This window comes from Vipera ursinii (genome assembly GCF_947247035.1).
Source record: "Vipera ursinii genome assembly, chromosome: 4".
In the NCBI taxonomy this organism is placed as follows: domain Eukaryota; kingdom Metazoa; phylum Chordata; class Lepidosauria; order Squamata; family Viperidae; genus Vipera; species Vipera ursinii.
In genome coordinates, this window is record NC_139514.1 from 41,071,704 (window position 1) to 41,096,837 (window position 25,134).

At 38.8% G+C, this 25,134-nt stretch overlaps 1 protein-coding gene and 1 long non-coding RNA gene across 3 annotated transcripts in view; one reads left to right on the forward strand and one right to left on the reverse strand.

Annotated features, from left to right (window-relative positions):
* CADM2 (cell adhesion molecule 2) overlaps positions 1-25,134 on the reverse strand; it is a 377,294-nt gene that overhangs the window by 168,315 nt on the left and 183,845 nt on the right. For both annotated transcript variants that reach the window (XM_083362037.1, XM_083362038.1), the window contains exon 2: positions 13,993-14,019. In XM_083362037.1, coding sequence (XP_083218163.1) covers positions 13,993-14,019 — 27 coding nt within the window. The remainder of the gene's footprint in view (positions 1-13,992; positions 14,020-25,134) is intronic.
* Positions 1-25,134, forward strand: part of LOC310640000 — a 154,558-nt gene that overhangs the window by 33,283 nt on the left and 96,141 nt on the right. The gene's annotated exons all lie outside the window — the stretch shown is intronic.

The window sequence follows — 25,134 nt, forward strand, 5'->3', positions numbered from 1 at the left end:
GATATGTAATTTTCATTATATGGATATACATATATGTCTAACCAACAGCCTAAAATTTGCTTCTCAGCAAAATTTACATCTGAATAGGCACACATAGCAGCATAAAATACAAATTCATAAACCAAATTATTACCAAATAAGCATCTATAATGATGATTTTAGGCATTCAATGATGCAGTAATACATTACAGTTTAATGGGGAACAAAGATCAAGAGTAGGCTTGTGACTTTAAGTATTAAGGCAGTACAGAGTTTCAAAAGATACTTTACTTCAACAAAGGTTAAATTAAAGCATCCCTTCAAAGCACTTTGATGAAGAGAAACACCCTTTTGCTTTTAAACAGTGGAGCGGCTTTGCTTAGCATGTGCAAGAAACCACTTCTTTCAAAACAAATTGACCAGTTGCTTCTAATCATAAAGTCAAGATGGAACATGCTGCCTCCAGATTCTGTTCCAGGTGAGGCTATAAAATTGTATAAACATATAAAAATTACCAGACTTATTTGTACAATTCTGTCATTTTTCGTGCACTGTTTCACTGAGATAAAGAAAAATTAATTCATGTATCCTTTTTAAACATGTTTCTGCTAGAACAAATGAAGCACCAGGATAATTACTCATTACAAAACACAACAATATTTGAAGTTTCACTTTTCTGAAATATTTTATCTGACTTACAAAGATTATTAATTATATTATACAGTATATCTTAAACATCTCATAAAAAGGTAAAGGTTCCCCCGCACATGTGTGCTAGTCGTTTCCAACTCTAGGGGCCGGTGCTCACCTCTGTTTCAAAGCTGAAGAGCCAGCATTTGTCCGAGGACGTCTCCGTGGTCATGTGGCCGGCATGACTAGATGCCAAAGGTGCATGGAAAGCTGTTACCTTCCCACCGTAGTGGTCCCTATTTTTCTACTTGCATTTTTACGTGCTTTCGAACTGCTAGGTTGGCCGAAGCTGGGACGAGTAACAGGCACTCACTCTGCTATGCGGCACTTCGGATTTGACCCGCCAAACTGCCGACCTTCTGATTGACAAGCTCAGCGTCCTAACCTACTGAGCCACCGCGTCCCTTTTAAACATATCATGCAAGAATGCAAATGTCAGATGTAGCTTTTTAAAAGGCTACTGCTGATAATTTACTATGTTTGATATGATATGAATCAGTCAGAAATCTTTCAGATATATTTATAAGAAGTGATTAGTGGTGTATTACAGTGTGGCTAAATTTTTACCTATACCACTACTAGTGTAGATTGAATTTAGAGGACTCATTAGCAATAGCAATAGCACTTAAGATTCACAGTGCACTCTCTAAGCAGTTTACAGAGTCAGCATATTGCCCACAACAATCTAGGTCCTCTAGGATGAAATGCTGAATCAACCTTGAGCCCTTCAGGATCTAACCCCAAGCTGTGGGCAGGATTTTCCTCTAATACTGCATTCTAATCACTGCACCCATTAGGCACTGATTATATTTATTAAACACAATTTTGTTAGAATACTTATATCAAGTGTTGGGAATTATCAATCACATATCTCTCTTTAGTCTAAAGTTAATCTGAAAATTCAGTGTAAACTGTGGGTAATGTGACATACCCCTTCATGGATTACTGCCTTATCGTGGTGAAGGGGCTTGCGTAATTCAGTGAAGCTATGAGCTATGCCGTGCAGGGCCACCCAAGACGGACAGGTCATAGCAGAGAGTTCTGTCAAAACATGATCCACTGGAGAAGGAAATGGCAACCCACTCCAGTATCTTTGCCATGAAAACCCTATGGACAGTACCAAAAAGCAAAACAATATGACACTGGAAGATGAGCCCCTCAGGTCGGAAGGTGTCCAATATGCTACTGGGGAGAGCAGAGGGCTAGTACTAGTAGCGTCAGAAAGAATGAAGGGACTGGGCCAAAGCCGAAAGGATGCTCAGCTGTGGATGTATCTGGTGGTGAAAGGAAAGTCCAATGCTGTAAAGATTTTTTTTCTCCATAGGAACCTGGAATGTAAGATCCATGAATCAAGGCAAGCTGGACATGGTAAAAAAAAAAGATGACAAGACTGAACATCGAGATCTTAGGAATCAGGGAACTAAAATAGACAGGAAAAGGTGAATTTAATTCAGATGACCATCAGGTATACTACTGCGGGCAAGAATCCCCCAGAAGAAATGGAGTAGCCTTCATAGTAAATAAAAGAGTAGGAAAAGCAATACTGGGATACAATCCCCAAAATGACAGAATGATCTCAGTTCGAATCCAAGGCAAGCCATTCAATATCACAGTAGTCCAAGTCTACAGTATGCCCCAATCACCGGTGCTGAAGAGGATGAAATTGACTAGTCATATGAAGCCCTACAGCACCTTATAGAACTAACACCAAAAAATGATGTCCTTATCATCATGGGGGATTGGAATGCTAAAGTAAGAAGCCAAAAGATAACTGGAATAACAGGCAAGTTTGGCCTTGGAGTACAAAATGAAGCAGGGCACAGGCTGATAGAATTTTGTCAAGAGAATACGATGGCCATAACAAACACTCTTTTCCAACAACCCAAGAGATGGCTCTACACATGGACGTCACCAGATGGTCAACACAGAAATCAGATTGACTATGTGCTCTGCAGCCAAAGATGGAGAAGCTCTATACAGTCAAAAAAAATCAAGACCAGGAGCTGACTGTGGCTCAGACCATGAGCTTCTCATTGCAAAATTTAGGCTTAAACTGAAGAAAGTAGGGAAAAGCACTAGGCCACTCAGGTATGAATTAAATCATATTCCTGTTGAATATACAGTAGAGGTGACAAATAGATTTAAGGAATTAGATCTGATAGACAGAGTGTCTGAAGAACTATGGACAGAGGTTTGCAACATTGTACAAGAGGTAGCAACTAAAACCATCCCAAAGAAAAAGAAATGCAAGAAAGCGAAATGGCTGTCTGAGGAAGCTTTGCAAATAGCTGAGGAAAGGAGGGAAGTGAAAGGCAAGGGAGAAAAAGAAAGATATGCCCAATTGAATGCAGAATTCCAGAGAATAGCTAGAAGAGATAAGAATGCCTTCTTAAATGAACAGTGCAGAGAAATAGAAGAAAACAATAGAATAGGGCGGACCAGAGATCTCTTCAAGAAAATTTGAGAGATGAAGGGAACGTTTCATGCAAAAATGGGCATGATAAAGGACCAAAATGGCAGGGACCTAACAGAGGCAGAAGAGATTAAGAAGTGGCAAAATTACACAGAACTATACAAAACGAGCTTAACATCCCTGATAACCACGATGAGGTGATCACTGACCTCAAGCCAGACATCCTAGAATGTGAAGTGAAGTGGGCCTTAGAAAACCTGAGCAACAACAAAGCTAGTGGAGGTGACAGTATTCCAGTTGAGCTATTCAAAATCTTAAAAGACGATGCAGTAAAAGTGCTACACTCAATTTGCCAGCAAATTTGGAAAACTCAACAGTGGCCACAGGATTGGAAAAGATTAGTTTACATTCCAATTCCAAAGAAAGGTAGTGCCAAAGAATGTTCAAACTATCATACCATTGCACTCATTTCGCAAAGTTATGCTTAAAATCCTACAAGCTAGACTCCAGCAGTATGTGGATCAAGAACTACCAGAAGTACAGACAGGATTTCAAAGAGGCAGATGAACTAGAGATCAAATTGCCAACATACACTGGATCATGGAGAAAGCTAGGGAGTTCCAGAAAAACATCTACTTCTGCTTCATTGACTATGCCAAAGCCTTTGATTGTGTGGATCACAACAAACTGTGGCAAGTTCTTAAAGAGATGCAAGTACCAGACCATCTTATTTGTCTCTTGAGAAACCTATATGCGGGTCAAGAAGCAACAGTGAGAACTGGACACGGAACCATTGATTGGTTCAATATTGGGAAATGAGTCTGGCAAGGCTGTATACTGTCGCCCTGCCTATTTAACTTATGTGCAGAGCACATCATGAGAAAGGCAGGGCTAGATGAATCAGAAGTTGGAATTAAGATTGCCAGGAGAAATATCAACAACCTAAGATATGCAGATGATACCACTCTAATGGCAGAAAGTGAAGAAGAACTAAAAATCCTACAAGCTAGACTCCAGCAGTATGTGGATCAAGAACTACCAGAAGTACAGGCAGGATTTCAAAGAGGCAGATGAACTAGAGATCAAATTGCCAACATACACTGGATCATGGAGAAAGCTAGGGAGTTCCAGAAAAACATCTACTTCTGCTTCATTGACTATGCCAAAGCCTTTGATTGTGTGGATCACAACAAACTGTGGCAAGTTCTTAAAGAGATGCAAGTACCAGACCATCTTATTTGTCTCTTGAGAAACCTATATGCGGGTCAAGAAGCAACAGTGAGAACTGGACACGGAACCATTGATTGGTTCAATATTGGGAAATGAGTCTGGCAAGGCTGTATACTGTCGCCCTGCCTATTTAACTTATGTGCAGAGCACATCATGAGAAAGGCAGGGCTAGATGAATCAGAAGTTGGAATTAAGATTGCCAGGAGAAATATCAACAACCTAAGATATGCAGATGATACCACTCTAATGGCAGAAAGTGAACTAAAGAGCCTCTTGTTGCGGGTGATGAAGGAGAGTGCAAAAGTTGGGTTGAAACTTAACATTAAGAAAACCAAGATCATGGCATCCGGTGAAGTGGCTGGAACAGACCACTCAAGACAGCTGGTAACGTTAACAAATTTATTAGAACAGAGCGAACAATAACAGGAGCCTTTCGGCTTTTATAGTCTGGCGCCGGTCGTCTGGTCCAATCGCCGGCCAGTCTTTTTCCCGCTTTGCTTCTGCTCCAATCAGCTCCGCGGAATGCCTGACAGTTCGGTTCCTCGTGCTGGCGGCATGTGTTGCTTTGACAGCTGAAAGCTGTCAACTAGTGCGCCTGCGTAAGTCGGGAGTTTTGACAGCTGTCAAAACTCCCTCGTGTTCGGCTGTCAAACACTTTACCTCATGTTCGGCTGTCAAACGTTTTCCCTTATGTTGCGAACCGATTGCGTTAACACATTAAATGAACTATATACATATAATACACCCCTTACCCTTCCCCTGGATCGTTTCCACCCCCGTGTGTTGGTTTGTTGCTCCCTGCCCATTCATAGTCCTGTAAGTAACCCGGTGGTTTCCTCGATCTGCTGGACCGTCGTGGGGCAGCTTCGTTTCCGAGTTCTCCTTCCGCCCGTGGTTGTTGTGGCTGGGCCTCCTCGGTTGGCGGAATACTTGGTATGAGGGGGGGCAAAGGGGGTTGTTGGGATGGTGGGGGTGTGTTTTGTGGCTTGCGGATTCGTAGTTGGTCTACATGTCGCCGTAGTTGGCCATGTGTGTCTGAATGAATTAAGTATGAGATGGGTCCGGTTTGCTTTATTATGACCCCTTGAATCCATTTTTGGTTGCCTATGTAATTTCGTGCCCAGATGCTTTGGCCTGGGGTGAAGGTTCGTGGTGCGGATGTTGGAAGTTCTTGGTCATTAGCAGTTCTATCAGGATGCAGTCTGTCTAGTCTCGTTATTAGCCTCCGTCCCCATTGTAGCTCAGCTGGTGACTTCCCCGTGGTGGTGCCGGGTGTGGTGTGTTGGGCAAGGAGAAATTGGCTGAGGCGTCGGTGCCAGTTCCCTTTTATGAATTTATTAAGTGCCTCTTTAGTTGACCGCACCATAATTTCTGCCATGCCATTAGTCGACGGGTGGAAGGGCGCTGACGTCACCAGTCTAATACAGTTCCTCGAAGCGAACATCTGAAATTCACGAGAGGTGAATTGTGGGCCGTTATCTGAGACTATGACGTCTGGAAGGCCATGGGTTGCGAAAACTTTTCTAAGTGCTTGAATGGTGGAGTAAGTTGTTATTTTATTTAGGGGTATCACCTCGAGCCATTTGGAAAAACTATCTACAATTATTAAGAAATTTTGCCCACGAATTGGTCCCGCAAAGTCTAGGTGGATACGGGACCATGGGTTTTTTGTTGTTTCCCATTTATGGACTGGGGCATGGGGTGGTTCGCTTCTCGTTACTTGACACGTATAGCATCCTCCCACGTGTTGTTCTATGTCCTTATCGATTCCTGGCCACCATACATAACTTCTAGCAAGTAGCTTCATTTTCACCATTCCCGGGTGCCCTTCGTGCAGGGTTTTTAACGTTTGCTGTATGTTAGTGTGTGGTATTACCACTCTATTTCCCCATAGTAGGCAGCCTAAATGGGAGGTTAGTTCTAGTTGTTTTGAAAAAAAGGGGCGGAACGTTTCCTCTGGGCATTTGTGTGGCCATCCTATTGTGACCCATTGCAGGACCCTGCTGAGTGTTTTATCCTTTGCGGAGTTGTCAGCAATGATTTTTGCTGTCAGGGGGAATTCTGGTAATTCGTTGATAGCCAATACGTTGCCGGCGGGTGCTGGATCTGGGTCGTGGCGTTGTATAGGGAGCCTGCTTAGACAGTCTGCATGTCCTAGTTCCCTGCCTGGCTTGTATACTAATTTGTAGGAGTATGCTGATAAAAAGGTTGACCAGCGCAGGATTCTCGGGGATAATATTTGTGGGGTTGTTTTGTCCCAGGTAAAAATGCCTAATAGGGGTTTGTGATCAGTGAATATAGTGAAGGGTCTGCCATACAGATAGTCGTGGAATTTTTTAACTCCGGCGACGATGGCTAAAGCTTCCCTATCAATTTGAGCGTAATTTCTTTCTGTTTTAGTTAGGGTCCGGGAATAAAATGCGATGGGTCTTTGAGTGTCGTCCTGGTCCAGGTGGCTCAAGACGGCACCTATTCCGTATGGGGACGCATCGCACACGATGCAGATAGGGGCGTCCTCTTGGAATAGGGTGATGGTGGAGCTTTTACAAATAATGGTCTTTAGTGACTGAAAACTATTCTCGTGCACCTTTGCCCAGGTCCAGGGGCTTCCCTTGTCTAATAACCTATGCAGGGGCTCTGCAATAGTAGCTTTGTGGGGGAGGAAGGCGTGATAAAAATTTAATAGTCCTAAAAACGCCTGTAGTTCCTGTTTGTTTTTGGGGCTGGGGGCTGCTTGAATGGCTTTCAGTTTGTCGTTTGTGGGGTGGATGCCCTGGGCGTCAATTTTGTACCCCAGGAATTCCGTAGAGGGAACTCCTATAGAGCACTTTTCTCTTTTTAGTTTAAATCCGGCAGTTCTGAATCGCTCTAGGACAGCTGACAGCCTGTCAGCTAGAATGGCTTCTGTTTCTCCGGCGATGAGTACATCGTCAAAGTAAGGGGAGACCCCGGGAATTCCTTTTAATGTTTTTTCCATAATGCTTTGGAATATGCCAGGGGCGGTCGAGATACCAAATTGCAGTCTTGTCACTTTAAATGCTCCGCGGTGCGTGACAATTGTCTGGGCGACCGCGGTGTCATCGGTCACAGGCAACTGCAAATACGCCTGCGTGAGGTCTAATTTCGCAAAAATGGCGCCGGAGCGAATAGAAGCTAGGACGTCCCGTACTGCTGGAATGGGGTAAGAGTGGGCATTGAGCGCTAAGTTTAGGGTCCCCTTATAGTCTGCACATATTCTGATTTGACCATTAGGTTTTACTGGTGTTACGATGGGGGTTTCCCAACTGCCCCCATCAGTAGGTTCTAGCACTCCCAGCTTGACAAGGCGTTCCAGTTCGTCCTCAATTTTTTGAGGGCGAAGGGAACCCTCCTGGCCCTAATTTTGATAGGTTGTATGGCGGGGTTTAAGTTAAGAGCAATGGGCGGGCCTGTATATTTGCCTAAGGAACCGTCGAAAACGTCTGCGTATTTTCTGCAGACGGCCTCGAGGTTTGACGTTTGTACTGCATTGACGCCGGTAATGGCGATTCCTAAGGGGCTGAACCAGTTTAACCCTATTAGATTAGTGCGATCCCCTTGGGTGACTATTACTTCTAGAGGTCCCTTGAACTTTTTGTACTCTACCCAGACCCTAGCCTTGCCCTTGAGTTGGATCGGTGTTTTCTGGTAGTCTGCTAACTGGACCTGTGGGTTTTCTAACGGTATTGTTTTTTTACTGTGCCTGCAGATTTCCCTAAACGTTTTTAACGAAATTAGGGTTACCGCTGAACCTGAGTCCACCTCCATGTCACAAAAAACTCCCTGTAGCTTAGTTTTAATTTTTACCTTAGGGCTCAAGTTGTGCACCTCACCTACTGTTTCCACTAATACCTCTGGGGGCTTTCCCTTACTGGCTCGGTGGGTGATCGTACCTGGGGGAATCGCCTCCACTTCATGCAGGTTGTCACGGGGACGGCCTCTGCAGACGGGTTTAATGTGGCCGGTCTTGCCACAATTATGGCATTTAGCGCTCCGGAACCGGCAATTTGCCCGGGCATGGTTGCCCCCACAGCTGGCGCAGGGGTTTCGTTGTTCTCTTAGAGCTGAGGTGAAGTTTCTTGGGTTGGGACGCTCGTTGTTGTCACTTCGTCTATATTGCCTTCTCTCCATTCGTCGTTGTATCGCGTCGGTGTCTGTCAGGTCTATGGACTCTTCGTCGCTGAAAGATGCTTCGTCCTGATGGATGCTGCCTTGAGGTTCTATTGCTGTCCGGTTGAGGGTCTTCTTGTGGTTATCTTCATACGCCAAGATCTCTCGGGAGACCTGGGCGAGTGTCATCTCCGGCTTTGACGTGATTTTTTTCTTGAGGCGTTCGTCTCTCAGGCCGATGACCACTTGGTCCCGGATCCGGTCTTCTAAGTCTGGGAAGTTACAGCTCCGTGCAGCGTGCCGGACTCCCGCGATGAAGTCGCTTGCGGCTTCATCCGGCCGCTGCCTTCGCTGGGCGAACTGTACCCGCCAGTACAGTTCTGAGCGGGCCGGCATGTAGTGCTTGCTGAGCCGGTCGACGAGTTCGGAATATGGAACCTCTCTGATCGGCACGGGGCTGAATAGCCCGACAGCAGCATCGTAGACGGGTGGACCGCTGATGTAGAGAAGTGCTGCTGCTTTGGCTCTGTCATCTGTAATCTTGCTGACGAGGAGGAACCCCTCGACCTGCCCCAGATGCGACTCCCATTGCTCGGGGTGGTGAGTGTCGAATTCCCTCACTCGTCCGAAATTTGCCATGCTGTCTGGGCTCGGTGGTCCGCTTCGCTGTGGAAGTTAAAACTTCCAGTGACTAGCTCTGCCGGCCGAGGACTCTTCCTGGCCGTGACTTCAGCTCTGGAAGCGGATCCCACCTTCGTCGCCAGTGAAGTGGCTGGAACAGACCACTCAAGACAGCTGGTAACGTTAACAGATTTATTAGAACAGAGCGAACAAGCCTTTCGGCTTTTTATAGTCTGGCGCCGGTCGTCTGGTCCAATCGCCGGCCAGTCTTTTTCCCGCTTTGCTTCTGCTCCAATCAGCTCCGCGGAACGCCTGACAGTTCGGTTCCTCGTGCAGGCGGCATGTGTTGCTTTGACAGCTGAAAGCTGTCAACTAGTGCGCCTGCGTAAGTCGGGAGTTTTGACAGCTGTCAAAACTCCCTCGTGTTCGGCTGTCAAACACTTTACCTCATGTTCGGCTGTCAAACGTTTTCCCTTATGTTGCGAACCGATTGCGTTAACACATTAAATGAACTATATACATATAATACATCCGGCCCTTTCAACTCCTGGCAAATAGATGGGGAAGAAATAGAAGTAGTGACAGATTTTATTTTCCTGGGCTCCAAGATCACTGCAGATGGGGACTGTAGCCAAGAAATTAAAAGATGCTTGCTCCTGGGGAGGAAAGCCATGGCAAATCTAGACAGGACACTAAAAAGCAAAAACATCACCCTGTCAACAAAAGTGCGTATAGTCAAGGCTATGGTCTTCCCAGTTGCAATGTATGGCAGTGAAAGTTGGACCATAAGAAAGGCTGAGCGCCAAAGAATTGAGGCCTTTGAACTATGGTGCTGGAGAAGACTCCTGCGAGTCCCTTGGACTGCAAGGTGATCAAACCAGTCAGTCCTAGAGGAGATCAACCCTGACTGCTCTTTAGAAGGCCAGATCCTGAAGCTAAAACTCAAATACTTTGGCCACCTAATGAGAAGGAAGGACTCACTGGAGAAGAGCCTAATGCTGGGAAAGATTGAGGGCAATAGAAGAAGGAGACGACAGAGAATGAGGTGGCTGGATGGAGTCACTGAAGCAGTAGGCGTGAACTTAAATGGACTCCAGAAGATGGTAGAGGACAAGAAGGCCTGGAGGAACGTTGTCCATAGGGTTGTGATGGGTCGTACAAGACTTCGCAGCTAACAACAACAACAACAACAATGTGACATGAAAAAGCTTCACAGTTCAAGTCTGAAGAAATCCAATTCAATTTATATGGAACCGATTTTTTTTTAAAAAAACTGGATTTATATTATAAGATTTCCAAGTAAATAGAAACAGAACAGAAAATGTAATTATATTATCATTTATCTGAAGCATCTTTCCCACTAATTTTTGAACTGCCATAGATTAGCCATAAAAACAATATTGTTTTATTTTTGCTTTTATTGTTAAAAATCCAGTTATTTTATATAAAGTTTATAGTTTGGTTTGTATAGACATTTAACAATAGTGATACAAAATTATGAAATGGGGCACTTTTAAGTCCCTAATTAAGAGAAGATTCCAAGCTGTAAAGGAAAGTGAGAATTAGATGTAGGGATGCATTTCATGTGAGAATTCTCCCTGGAATAATTTAAAATATTCCTTTAATTCCTTTATACAATTTGTTTATATTCTCTCAAATATTACATAGGCTAAGTCAGTTTTAAACACATGCACACAAAACTTTTTTTTCAACAAGAAACATATTTGTTAAAAGGCAGAGATCATTGTACAAGAAAATGAAAAATATTTTTTTTTAAAAAAAATAATCTAATTTTTGGAATGCCCTCTTGGATTCTCATATTAACAATCTTCATGCATAAGTTGATTATTGAAAGCTGGACCTTACAAATCTAACCAGATATCACAGAGATATCTCTACTAGATTAATCCCTTTGGGCTCCTCTAAATGTATGTCTTTTGTTTATCACTTTCTCATAACTTCCTTTCTGTCATAAACATAATGCAATGTGTTACATTCACATTAAATTTCCATTTGTTTTTTTTTGCTTTTAAATAGGATGGGTGCAGAAATCAAAGAACCAACCCAGGATTAATATTTTTTTTGTTTTAACTAAAATTTAAAAAGGGTATATGAATTAAGCTGTTACTGTCTCTGCTGGAAGCTTGGCAATTAGTTCTGATTGCCATGTCCTAGTGTATTTAAGAAAGGACATAGAAGGGGGAATAGTAAATGGAGGAGGAGGAGGAGGAGGAGGAAGAGGAGGAGGGGTTACAAGAAGCAAAATGAGGGTGGCAGAGGCATCAGACAGAAAAGATTTTAGAGTAGCTAAAGCTTTTTTTCTTTTTCCTACAGCAGGGCTTTTCAACCTTTTCACCCATTGTACCACTTTTAGGATATGGCAACATCCGAGTACCACCAGTCGCCTAGCAAGGTGTCAAAAACTTGATAACCCCCAAAAAAGGAAAAAAGTGGTGATGAAGTACAGGTAGTCCTCGACTTACAACAGTTTGCTTAGTGACTTCGAAGTTACAATGGCACTGAAAAAAGTGCCCCCCAAGCTACAGCCAAGCAAGTCACCTCCCTGCCCGGTGGCGCTCTTCCTCCCGTCCGAGGTTTTCATTCTTGTGAGCATTTCTGTTGAGGATTGACAGCGGGGGTGTTTGGTTTTTATTCCCCCCATCTGCTGGGTGGTTGCAGAAGGTTTTGGTCACTTCACATGACCCTGGGACACTGTGACCATCATAAATATGAATCACTTGCCAAGCATCTGAATGTAAATCACAAGACCCTGGGGATGCTGCAACATTCCAGCTGATTGGTGCTTCTTCTGGGCTCAGCAGAAGCACCAGGATCAGCACCGATCTCCAGCTGGAGCCTGCCGCTGATCCTGGAGCTTCTGCTGAGTCCTGATAGCCTTGAAGAAGTGCTGATCCTGGCACTTCCGCTGAGCCCTGACAGCCCTGCAGCTCCAGCCATCTCTTGCTCAGGCTTGTGCGGTGCTGCCACCGGTTCAGCTCATTCCCCTCCCCTGCTACCACTTTTCTAGGATGGTCACATACCACCTGCCAGGTGCCAATGTACCACAGGTAGTACCCATACCACTGGTTGAAAAACCCTGTCCTACAGCATATTCTCATTTTTGTTTAAGCCCTTACAATGTGACAATATCTATAATCAATAAATTGTCTTTCTGATTGTTGTTGTTTTTTTATCTTGGTTCTCTAATACATGGCTGAGAAACCCTTAAGCTGTTTAACTGTCCATCTGTCTCCATATTAAGTAAAGGTTTTTACATCATGTAATGCTCCCAACAGAACAGATGTCAACATTCTTCTAAATTCTTTCTGCTTGACTGTTTATGGTTAGTTAAGACTATCTGGAATTGGAAGCTCAAATTGTATCATTCTTATTATCCACAAGATATGATCAGGAAGGGAACAAGGCAGTGGGAGGTAAGGGAGATGAAACCATCTAAATCAAGCAGAAGAGGTCTGTGCTCTTGGAACACTATACTGAGATGAAACAAAGTTGCATATTTAATTTAGCTTCAATCCTCTAATCTTGGAGTCTTTGGCAAAAGCAGACTTATTGGCCTATGTTGCACAAATGAAATTTATGTGTGGCTATTGTTGTTGCTGCTGCTGCTGTTGATGGTTCAGTGTCACTGTGGAAGAAGCTTTAAAAAAATAGCCCCAGCCATTACTACCATATTAGTATTGTGGTTAAGTTGCCGAGCTTGTCAGCTGGATACCTGACAACCCAGGTTCGAAATCCGAGTGCCGTGCAATGGAATGAGCTCCATTACTCTCCTCAGCTCCTGCCAATCTAGTTCAAAAGCATGCAAATGTGAGTTGATAAATCAGTACCACTTTGGTGAGAATGTTACTGTTTTCTGTATTTTAATGCTTGCCACATGATGATAGAAGTATCTCTCAGACAATGCTGGATCCCTTGGCTGAGAATCAGAAACAAGCACCTCCCTCTTGAATCAGTCACAAGTGGAGAGGTGAAACTTTGAACCGTTATTGAAGTGCTCTTCTATATTTCACTAAGCAGAATAATTAAGGTTATAAATATGTCCTCCATTTATGTTAGGTGTGATCAAGGCAAACTAAAAATATCTAATAATATTAGAAAGCAAAAGGAAATCATTGTCAGGTCTATGGTAAAGTTAACTTCATGAGTATCCTCAGTCCATCAGCTTATAATGAGGAAAAAGAAGAAGCAAATACTCCATATAATATAGTGGGACTTTTCTTCCATCAACAGTAGCCATTGTTAACAGAGAAAATTTGGCCAGGGTTTCAGTGAGAATGCCATCCAGTGGTTTGCAAAGAAGTTGCAGAATTAAATTTGCTAAAGTTGTAAACTAGACTGTAGGAGAAATGTTATTTGTTTAATGTATCTTCATTTAATAGCTTGGTATACAGGTGATATTTTCTGTTTCTGTTTCATTTTTTTCCCATTAGCGTGCACCGTCATTTTTATATCAATGGAAACTTTTATTAATTTAATTAGGAGTGATATTTAACAAACCTGGCAGCTATGTATGTTTGGTGTATAAACTTTAACAATGCATAAACTTTACACAAATTCAGTTTATACAAATACAAACTTAATGTTATACAATTAAGATAGATGCCATGCTTTTCTTGCAACATAATTCCTCTAACTTGGCAGCAATTTCCTAGAAATAAAACAGGTTTCATATTTTAAGATGCAATTATTGCTTAGAAATTTAGAACTTTAAATTATTTTCAAAAGACCAAACGGAAATGCAAAATATGGTTCAATCAAAAATGAATATCCATGCCTTCAAATTTTCAACGGAAACATGCAAATCTATTGACATGCAAATTTAGCAAATTTGCATGATTAATAGTAATCATAATAGAATAGGTGCTGCAAAGTACATGCAGTGCAAATCAGGCATGAAAATGAAAACTCACCTCTAGCTTTGCTTTTTGTAGTAGCCACTGGGACCAAGGAAAAGGTTGCAAGAGGAGAAGAGAACAGACAGGGGTTAGTTAGAAGTTCTGATGAAAGTATACAGAAAGTTTCACTAATGGTATAGGACTAATAAAAGCTAGATTCAAATACAGTATCTGTGTTATGTCACAATGCATATTTTTTCCACCATTTGCCAAATGATGTCTATATTATGTATTCTACATTGAGGCCAATGTTGCTTGAAATAGATTACTGACAGCAGTAATTACAATTAGTTATGCACCAAACTACCATACAATTTGTAATTTAAGTTATTTACCTTTTTTAAAAAAGATCAACATTTTAGTTTATACATTTAGATATATATGTATTTATTTGCCACCCATCTCATTTGGAATGACTCTAAGTGGCTTATGCATTAAAAGCATTAAAATCATAAAATACTTTATGATAAGATTTGGATCTTATATGGCAGAACATTCAGATATTTATATTTTCTTCTGTATATGCTCATAACACCACATAGATCTTAGTTTTTTTAATGATTTTTTATTGATTGATAGGTCAGGAAAACATGATGATGATAATAATAATAATGCTGAAGATATTATTTTTTTACTGCATATTAATTGGATGATTAAAAAAACTGAGATCCAGCCCACAAAATACAATTGTGGACCTTATTAGGTTGAGAAGGAAAGAGGTTCTTATTACATTATTCTGAATTTCTAAAGGAAAGGCAAAATATTACTTGGAAATTAAATTAATAAAAGGAAAAAAAAATAAAACATCCACTACATCTATTTAATTCACTTTAACATTTTTAAATGAAAATGTTCTAGAGCCTTTTAGAATGTTTCACAGATTCTTTATTTTTGTTTATATAACTGAACAGTAAACATGGTATCATTTTTATCACCATTCACCATGGTGACTCCAGGTAATTTATTCATTCATAGTTGTGGTACGTAGATTTTAAAACACAAGCATTTATTCCAATATCGGGCCAAGCCCTAGAAGCAGTGGTGGGATTTAGCCAGTTCACACCACTTCAGCAGAACCGGTAGCTATTTTTTTGTTGCCCAGGCCCAGAATGAACTTCCAGAAGCAGCATCCACACAGAGAACCAGTTGTTCTCATATTTGAATCCCATACTGCCTAGAAGGCACTCTGCATATCACACTTAGCATAAAAATTGTTTATTTATTACTGTGTCTTGTTTTTTCAACCTGATACCATTTATGACAGCACCATTCTCTTATTCCATGGAAGCTAACTTTGTTTAGGAAGTTTCTCAATTTTTTTTTGCAAGTCTAAGTATTAGAACACCCTTCTCTATTGTTCTTCCTATAATCTATCCTTTTACCAATTTTCCTTCCTTGTATGTTTATATTATTGTTTTTGTTATATTATTGTTGTTGTTGTTATTGTTGTTGTTATTACTATTACTTTTTATTATTATTATTATTATTATTATTATTATTATTATTATTATTATTATTATTATTATTATTATTATTATTATTATTATTATTATTGATCATCGCACAGTCAGCCAGATGTTCAGACTGGATTTGGCATTTTTGTCTACCTATCGAGTCCCTACCAAGGACCTGGGATAGGCAGATGTGGATGTTTGATGGTATTACAGATATCGTCACAGGATGGAAGCAGTTCCTAGTAAGGCCGCCTTTTGCAATTGACTAATGGCGAATTTGTCAATGCCAATGGTGTTCAAGTGGTGCTCCAGTTGTTTTGGGATTGCACCCAAGGCACCTATTACTATTGGTACTACCCTTGCTTGCCTTTGCCACACTCTTTCTATTTCTATTTGTAGGTCTTTGTATTTTGTTATCTTCTCCAATTCTTTCTCGCCTATTCTGCTGTCTCCAGGCACTGCCACAGCGACTATACAGATATTTTTGTCTTTCTTATCGGCAATTGTTAAGTCTGGGTGTTACGTTGCAGGTGCTTGTCTGAATTCTGAAGTCCCAGAGCAGTTTAACTTTATCATTTTCTATGACTTTCTCTATTTTATGATCCCACCAGTTCTTGCTTACAGGCAAATGATATTTCTTGCTGATCTTCCAATACACCATTGTTGCTACTTTGTCATGCCACTGCTTGTAGTCAGTCTCTGCGATCTTCTTGCAGCAGCTTACCAGGTGGTCCACTGTTTCTTTAGCTTCTTTGCATAGGCGGCACTTACTGTCTGTTGCTGTCTTCTCAGTTTTGACTTTGTATGCATTTGTCCTTAAGGCTTGGTCTTGTGCAGCCTTAGCCATTGCCAGATCTTATTATTATCTGCTTTCCCAGCTATTTTTTTTAATGTACTGGCCATGCTTTGTCTTCCCATGCCTCTATTTTTTCCTTCATTTGGTCTTTCTTGTAGGCCAATTTGGTTTCTCCAGTAGTCAGTAAGCCTTCCTGATATACTAATTTCAGTGCATCTTCATCATTGTCCTTCAGATATTCTTCCAAAGCCATTTTTTCTTCTACAACCATCTGATGTACTTGCAGCGTTCCACATCCACCTATTTGCCTTGGTAGATAAAGTCTGTCAATGTCACTGTGTGGGTGAAGGACATGATTCATTGTCATTATTTTTCTGGTCTTCCTATCCATTGCTTTTAGTTCTGCTTGAGTCCAGGCCACTATTTCAGCTGTGTATCTAATGACTGGAATTGCCCAGGTGTTGATTGCCTTCATGATATTTGCTCCATTGAGTTTGGATTTTAAGATCTTCTTCACTCTCTTGATGTATTCACCTCTAATGCTTTTCTTGACTTCAGTGTGCTTGATGTTGTCAGCTTGAAGGATACCCAAGTATTTGTAGTAATCTTCCTCATCCAGATTCTTAATGTTATTTTCGTGGGGCATCTTGATTCCTTCAGTTTTCACTATTTTTCCTTGTTTGAGAGTAAATGTGGCACATTTGTCCAAGCCAAACTCCATTGCAATATCTTGGCTTTATATACGGACAGTGTTCAGCAGCGATTCTATTTGAGATGATGTTTTTCCATACAGCTTCATATTATCCATGTAAAGGAGGTGGGGTAGTCTGGCAGAAGTTTTTGATGTTTGATAGCCATGTCCTGAGTTATCCAGTATTGTTGACAGAGGAAACAGTGCAATAACAAATAGTAGTGGTGATAATGAATTTCATTGAAATACTCCACTCTTGATATTCCCAGTCTTTCACCATTGACCTGCAACTGTGTCTTGCATTGTGCCATCGATCTTTGCACAAATTTTCAGATGTTTCTACTGACTCCTGTTATTTCTAGGCACTTGATTATCCAGTCATGTGGCAGAGAGTCAAATGCCTTTTTGTAGTCAATCCATGCCACATTCAGGTTGCTCTTCCTTTTCTTGCAGTTTTCCAAGATCATTTTGTCTATTAGGAGTTGATCTTTTGTTCCTCTGCTATTGGGACAGTTTCCTTTCTGCTCGTATGGAAAGAGATTGTTTTCAACTAGATGCTGTTGTACTGCATCAGCTACCACACCAGTTAGCAATCTGAAAGTTGTTGGTAAGCAGGTAATTGGCCTGTAGTTGCCTGGTGTTGCCCTCTTTGCTGGATTTTTCATTATTAGGTAGGTTTTCCCAGTTGTTAGCCACTTTTCAATTTCTCCTCCTTGTAGTATATTGTTGAACTGTTTGGCAATGAGTGGGTATGCCAGACTGGGTTTGGCATTTTTATCTACCTATCAAGTCCTTACTAAGGACCTGGGACAGGCATATCTGGATGTTTGATGGTGTTACAAATACAGTTGCAGCATGGAAGCTGTTTCCCAGGAAAGCCATCTTTTGCAAATGACTGGTGGCAAATTTGTCAATGCCAATGGTGTTCAAGTGCTCCTACAGTTTTTTGGGGATTGCACCCAAGGCCCCTATTACTATTGGTACTACCCTTGTTTGCCTTTGACACAGTCATTCTATTTCTATTTGTAGGTCTTTGTATTTTATTATCTTCAATTCTTTCTCTTCTATCCTGCTGTCTCCAGGATCTGCCACATCCAATTGTTAATTCCAGGGTGTTATGTGGTAAGTATCTGTCTGAATTCTGTTTGAATTCTAAAGTCTCAGAGAAATTTAACTTCTTCATTTTCTTTAACTTTCTCTATTTTATGCTCACACTATTCTCGCTTGCAGGCAAATGACATTTCTTGCAGATCTTCCAATACACTATTGTTGCTACATTGTCTTGCCGCTGCTTGTAGTCAGTCTACACAATATTTTTGCAGCAGTTTACCAGGTGGTCCACTGTTCCTTCAGCTTCTTTGCATAGGTGGCATTTACTGTCTGTTGCTATCTTCTCAGTTCTAGCTTTATATGCATTTGTTCTTAAGGTTTGGTCTTAGCCCCTCAGTCTCTTTCTTCAACTTTCCTGCTCTTAGCCATTGCCAGGTCTTGTTATTATCTGATTTCCGTACTATTTTTTTAATGTACTGGCCATGTAGTACTTTGTCTTCCCATGCCTGCAAATGTTCTATGTTTGGTCTTTCTTGTAGGCCAGTTTGGTCTCTCCAGTAATTAGTAAGCCTTCCTGGTCTACTAACTTCAGTGCATCTTCTTCCTTGTCTTTCAGATATTATTCCAAAGCCATTTTCTTTCTTCTTCAACCATCTGATGAACTTGCAACAATCCATGTCCACCTATTTGCCTTAATAGGTAGAGTCTGTCAGTGCCACTGCAAGTATGAAAAGCATGATTCATTGTCCTTATTTTTCTGGTTTTCCTATCCTTGGCTTTTAGTTCTGCTTGACTCCAGTCCACTATTCCACTATTCTAATGACTGGAATTGCCCAGGTGTTTATTTTCTTGATGGTATTTCCACCATTGAGTTTGGACTTTAAAATCTTCACCATCTTGATGTATTCATTTCTAATCTTTTTCTTGATGTCAGTGTGCTTGAAGGATATCCAGGTATTTGTAGTAATCATATTCATCCAGATGATTAATGTTATTTTTGGGGACATCTTGATTCCTTCAGTTTTCATTATTTTTCCTTGTTTGATAGTGAGTATGGCACATTTATCCAATCCAAACTCTATTACAATGTCTATCTGTCTGTCTGTCTGTCTGTCTAATGATGTTTGATTTATTGATTTAATCTTCAGTTCACTTCACAGTCTGGGACTGGTAACAACCTAACAGTTCAAGTCCTAACCAAGGATCTAACAGCTATTAACAGCAGATTTTCCATGGTCTTCCTTGTCAAATATTTCAGCAAAACCCATGTTATACAGAAGGGTCAGGATTCAAAATATAACATTTCTTTTTCATGTATCCATAGAAATAATACCTCTATAGGCTATGCCATTCTGAAATATACTGCTAAGAGGAATGTTTGTATGGAAGCAGACTTCTTTTATTTCATGCATAGACCTCAAAACTTGCATCTTTCTGTTCAGATGTAACCATACAGAAAATATCTAACTGTACACAGAACAATATACACATTCCAAACATCTTGTTTTGTTCACTATTGTGGTTGTTATTCATTTGGAAATTACATGCTGTAGCCTGAAAAAGATAATTCATTATTCTTATACATATTACAATATAATAAAAAATATATTATTTTTGCAATTTACATTTAGCATACTGTAGATTATTTTATGCTTTTGTCTTTTTCTTTAATACTATACACAGTGTTCATGTTAATTTTTGAAAACAAATAGTATTGCTAAATTTATATGTCATGTTTTGAGTGCTTATGACTAAGATGAAAGAAATTTCATTGAAAAAGATAGAAATTTTCACGGCAAATTTTGCTTTCTTATCTTTGCCAAATCACTTTTGAAAGATGAAAGTAATAATAATAAGCTTAGAAAATCCCTTCTCAAACAATTCAAAGTCAAAATTCAGGTATTTGAAACTAGTTATATGAACAGTAGATCACTTTTATAATGTCCAAACTGATAATCAGAAGCATACACAAAGTAGAAAATCAACCATGAAATTTTGCCAATATTTTGGATCAACTATGATTCAGCAGAAACAAAGCATATAATGTATTTGTGCATTTGTAGCTTAATTGGAAGCAAAACTGGAATTTGGAAACAATTTTAGGTGTCTTGGGAAATGGTAAGATTTAAAAACTTCTTGTGTCGCAAAACGTTGAGAACCAATTATATGTTATAATTATTTGCTGACAGAAAATTCCTTTCCTTCAAATTAGAGCTACAATCTGTCCTTGGGTTATACTGGGGGACTTCCTGAGCCAGGCACGCTGGCTGAGGAATTCTGGGAGTTGAAGTCCACAAGTCATAAAAGGGCCAGGTTTGAAGACCCCTGGGTTATACTGTGGGTATCATAACTGAAAGGTGTGTGAAAAGAGATAGCTTGGCTCTTTGTATTTTTGGTCTTTCATACAAGATGCAACCACTCTAGGAAAAAATCCTCTCAGAAAACATTTAATGGATCTCCTGGGAAACACAAAACATATTTTCTTGCCTAATTATGATTACTTATGTTGTACTGTAAGCAGTCAAGAACAAGAGTAATAATGTATTATGAGCATGGTCAACAAAATAACTCTTTTCTAATACTAAATGCTAAAGTAATAGAAGAACTGATGCAAAGGAGTCAAACCCAAAAGTATAAATCCGGCTTTGAAGCAAAATGTATTATGGATCAGTAATACAGAAGAACATGATAAAATACTCTTGCCTAATATTATTTTTTTTAAAAAATTCCATTTATATCCCGCCCTTCTCCGAAGACTCAGGGCGGCTTACAAGCTTAGCAGACAATCAGGCCAGAGGCTACAAACAAAAGCACACATTTATGCAATGCGCAGAGTGCAAGGATGAACCAATAATCCAAAATCCAAAACAGCCAAAAAAACAGAAAAAAAGGAATTCACACAGATTTCTATGTGAGAATATTGTGAACTGATGGCTTGCTGAATTTTGTGTACATGTGCACACTGTGCACACTTACCAGTACAACAAGTATATTCAGTCTTTTTAACATTTATTTAAAAATCAACTTTCAAACCTGTACAAACAAATAAAAGCATTTTGGAATTACTACATTTTGGCATGTATTCAGAATAAAAAAAAATCCCCTTTCCTTCTGTGGCCTGAGCAAAACATATTTACTTCTGGTTCAGGAATTGACTAGTCAAAAATTTGCTGTTCCTTGAACATAATGGCTTGTGCATTATATGTTTTACTAGAAGTAGTATTTTTCAAGAATCAACCTATTTAGTAATTATTTTACCTGCTTTCTATTCATCAGAAAACATAGGAGACCAAATATAATTGCATTACTACTGAAGAAATTTATAAATTAATGAGATAATTTATTTAATTGATTATTAAATTAATAAGATAATTTAACTTATTTTAAATTCTTATTCAAAAGATGAAAATTTTCCATTTGTTTTCTAAATAATGATACATTTTTCTTAAATAAGTTGTACATTTCTTTGAAAGAATGAAAGTATAATGCACTGACTGTGCAGTAAATGCTGAGAGTCTTCAGTGAGTATGATCTTAGTGTAATAGAGTTCAAAAGAAAAAAAAAATTTCATTTATCAGAATTTAAGAAACACATGAAACTCACAAGCTATGGTACAACTATTTTTTTTTAAAAATAATAACTAATTTATATTCCTAAACACAATAGACTAGTCACTAAGTAATTTAAACTCCTTACATTGTCTGAAACTTGCTGTATAAATTTTACTTTTCTACTTTTGTATAACATTCACAATAGAGAACTGAATCAATTCTCAATACAGCACAACAGCAGCTATTCATTCATTTAAGGGTACAGGGAAACTCTGAAGGCTTGCTTAAAATGCAGATGAATGGATTTGTGTTGACAGTTCTAACTTGTTTCTTGGCAACTCTGACAGGATGTGGCATTTCCCCAGTCTTCTAACCATGAAAACTACTTGACGGAAACTAAACCATGCCAAAACAACAAATCCATTACAAAAGAATATACAATGAAAATATTAATAGGTATTATTTAACTTAGTTCAGTTTTGTTTCAGAGAGATCTTTCTAAAGTACCATTGAAACAGATCCATCATGTGAATTTGTGTGTATCTGTCTCTGTGTATGTCTATGTGTGACTGAGGACAAATGACACCTGTTTGCAACCATCTGCAGCTATGAACTAGTGATATTTAACCAACTGCATAGCTATTACCTTGGGCTAGGACTTTAAATTATACTAATATAATCATAGAATACATTTTGTATTGAGCATATACATTAATATAGAACAAAATTCTTTACATACAGAACAAAACCTAAAGGAAATGAAAAAAGTGAATGGATTAGGCCTTCCTTATAAAAAGATATGTGTGATATCTCTGACAAAAACCTCAATACTTGGAACAAGTTTCATAAGCAGGTACCAATTAAATAACATGGTATATTGCAAACATGCAAGAATCATACCTCCTTAAAATATTATCTATATTTTCAAGTAGATTTCTAATAATTACTAAATAATTTGTGAAATTTCATATGTATATTCTAAATATCCCATGAGCCTTCTCTCGGGCAAATAGCATTTGCACTTTTCTAAAGCCATTATATTCACATTTAAAGTTATTCAAAAAATGAAGTGTAATTTATTCCAGGGAAGATTAAACTAAAAAGAACTATGTATTCTTTTTTAAAATTACTCAAATTAAAAGATGATTTAAAGCAAAAACCACATTAAAAATTCACAAAACTCTATGGCAGTGTTCTCAGTACTTATATTAAAACTTTATATGGCTTGAATGAAATATCCTGGTTACAGTTTAATTAATAAATAAACCAAGTGTTTAATTACAATTTAATTAACAAATAAACCAGGTGTTTAATTCAATATGTAGTCCACCATCTATATACAGTACTGTGCATGCATTAAAGTTACAATAATTTATTCATTTATTTTTATTTACTTTGCTTCAAACTGCCCATTCCTTGAGTTTTTGGTGGCTAATAAATATTATATATAATATAATAATATAATATATTATAAATATTATAAATAATGGCCTCAGAAACTCCCAAATTTCGTATGTTTGGATATAAACATATAGGAGATGTTATGTTCACATATCAATGTTTGGAGTTGTTGTGAGAACCAACAACTTGACTTACACTGAAAAGCCAAGTAGTATTCAATGTAGCTTTTGAACCAGTGGGATCACCCAAATAAATCAGGATTCCCCTGTGATTGCCTGGGCTAGGGCATTCTACACCAGTTGTCGCTCCTAAATGTTTTTCAATGGCAACACTAAGTAGAACTTTTAACAGGAGTTAAAATGGATGATAACTAGGCTTCGAGTAACTAGAATAGGGGCTGTGAGTCCAATAAAAAACTGTATTTGCTGAACAATGTGTAACTGCACAAAACTTCTCCTAGCCAAAGCACTCACCCCTTCTTCAAGCAAAAGAACTCAAACAGCAAAACTCCCAAATTGTGAACCACTTTTGAGTGGGAGAATGCAAACCAGTACAAAATCATGTGCCTATACAATATTTTATGATCTACAGGATCCAAATGAATTTCTCTAAGAAATTCAGAGTGATTTGGGGTTCATTTGGATCCTGTAGATCATAAAATATTGTATAGGCACAAAGAATAATTTATTTATTAGAAAAATACTTACAGGAAAGAAATAATGTGGTTTAAGAAATGGCTTCATAGTCCCTAGATCTGAACATTATTGAATATCTGTCAGGACATCACAAAAATGCAGTGCATAGCTCAGAATATTTCTGAGCTAAAAGACTTTTGCAAGGAACAGTAGGAAATTAAATAAATAAATAAATTAAGAATAGAGAAACTCTTAGTTGGCTATATAAAACATTTGGAAACTATTATTTCTCCCAAAAGAAGTTCTATGTGAAATGGTATCCAGAACTTTGCATCTGCAATATTCATTCTTTTGTTCCTGTGAATCTCTAAAAACTGGCATCAAAATAGTAAGGATGTATTCAATATGAAGAAAGACACTGTGTTTAAGTTTGTACAATGTATAGTCCGTGTTATGTACACTTGCATTTAACTACATTTGACTACTCTATCTCAACCCACACTACTTCAAAATAAAAGTTGCTCTTTAGAACAATAGCAAAATAAATGTAGAAGTAATAATAATGTTAATAGCCAAATAATACATAAATTATGTTTTATATAATCCAAAGCAGTATTTTAAAAATGAATTTTAAATAGTCTAAAAACCTTGTCTTACATATTATATAATTTCTTACTGTCATTTTCACACATCTGTTTCTATTATAAAATGGTTGCTATGAAACAGTGTTTTTACTACTGTCTAATTAATGGTGAGTACAGTAAAAGATGCCAAAGTATAGATTAAATAATAATAGTATGTAGTTAATGACAGCATTATTTCTTATTTTGCAAATCAAATGCATACAAATCAAACACATGGATTATCAGTATAGCAAAATAAATCAATAAATCAATACTGTAATTTCTTAACAGAGAGCAGGAGTATGTGGTTCTCCAGAAGAGAAGATGAGAAAGTGCTCAACTAAACTTCCCAAGAACTTAATCAGCATGGCTAAATTCAGTAGTTCAAAAACATCTGGAGGACTATAGGTACTAAATCTCTACTTTCTCTTTAACAGTAGTCTACAAATAAATGTGAGGTAGCTTGATAAAGTTAGGCAGCTTGGAGAGGTGCAAAGAACAAACATGTATCATCAGAATGAAACCTACATTGTTCTACTTTAATTAATTTGTGAACTTTTGTGCCTGATGTTAAACTAACAAGGATGATTTATTATTACAGGATAACTTTCATTCTGTTATAATAAACTGTTATGCAAATACTAAATGTAAACAAATAATGAAGGTGAAATTTGTTTTCTGTGCCAGAGAAATTAAGACAAATTGAAAGCAAATGTATGTACTGTATAAGAATACAGTGGGGGATAACCCGTGGAATAGAAATATTGCCCATGGTTGAGAATGTGAATATTAATGAAATAAATCACTGGATATGAGATGTGTGTGACATATACAGTATAGCAGGAGATACTGATTAAGGCAGACATAGAAAAGTGATTATCAACTTTAGACCCTGGATATAGATAAAGAGAGACTTTAATTATCTAAAAGAACACTGGGACCTACCTATGATAATT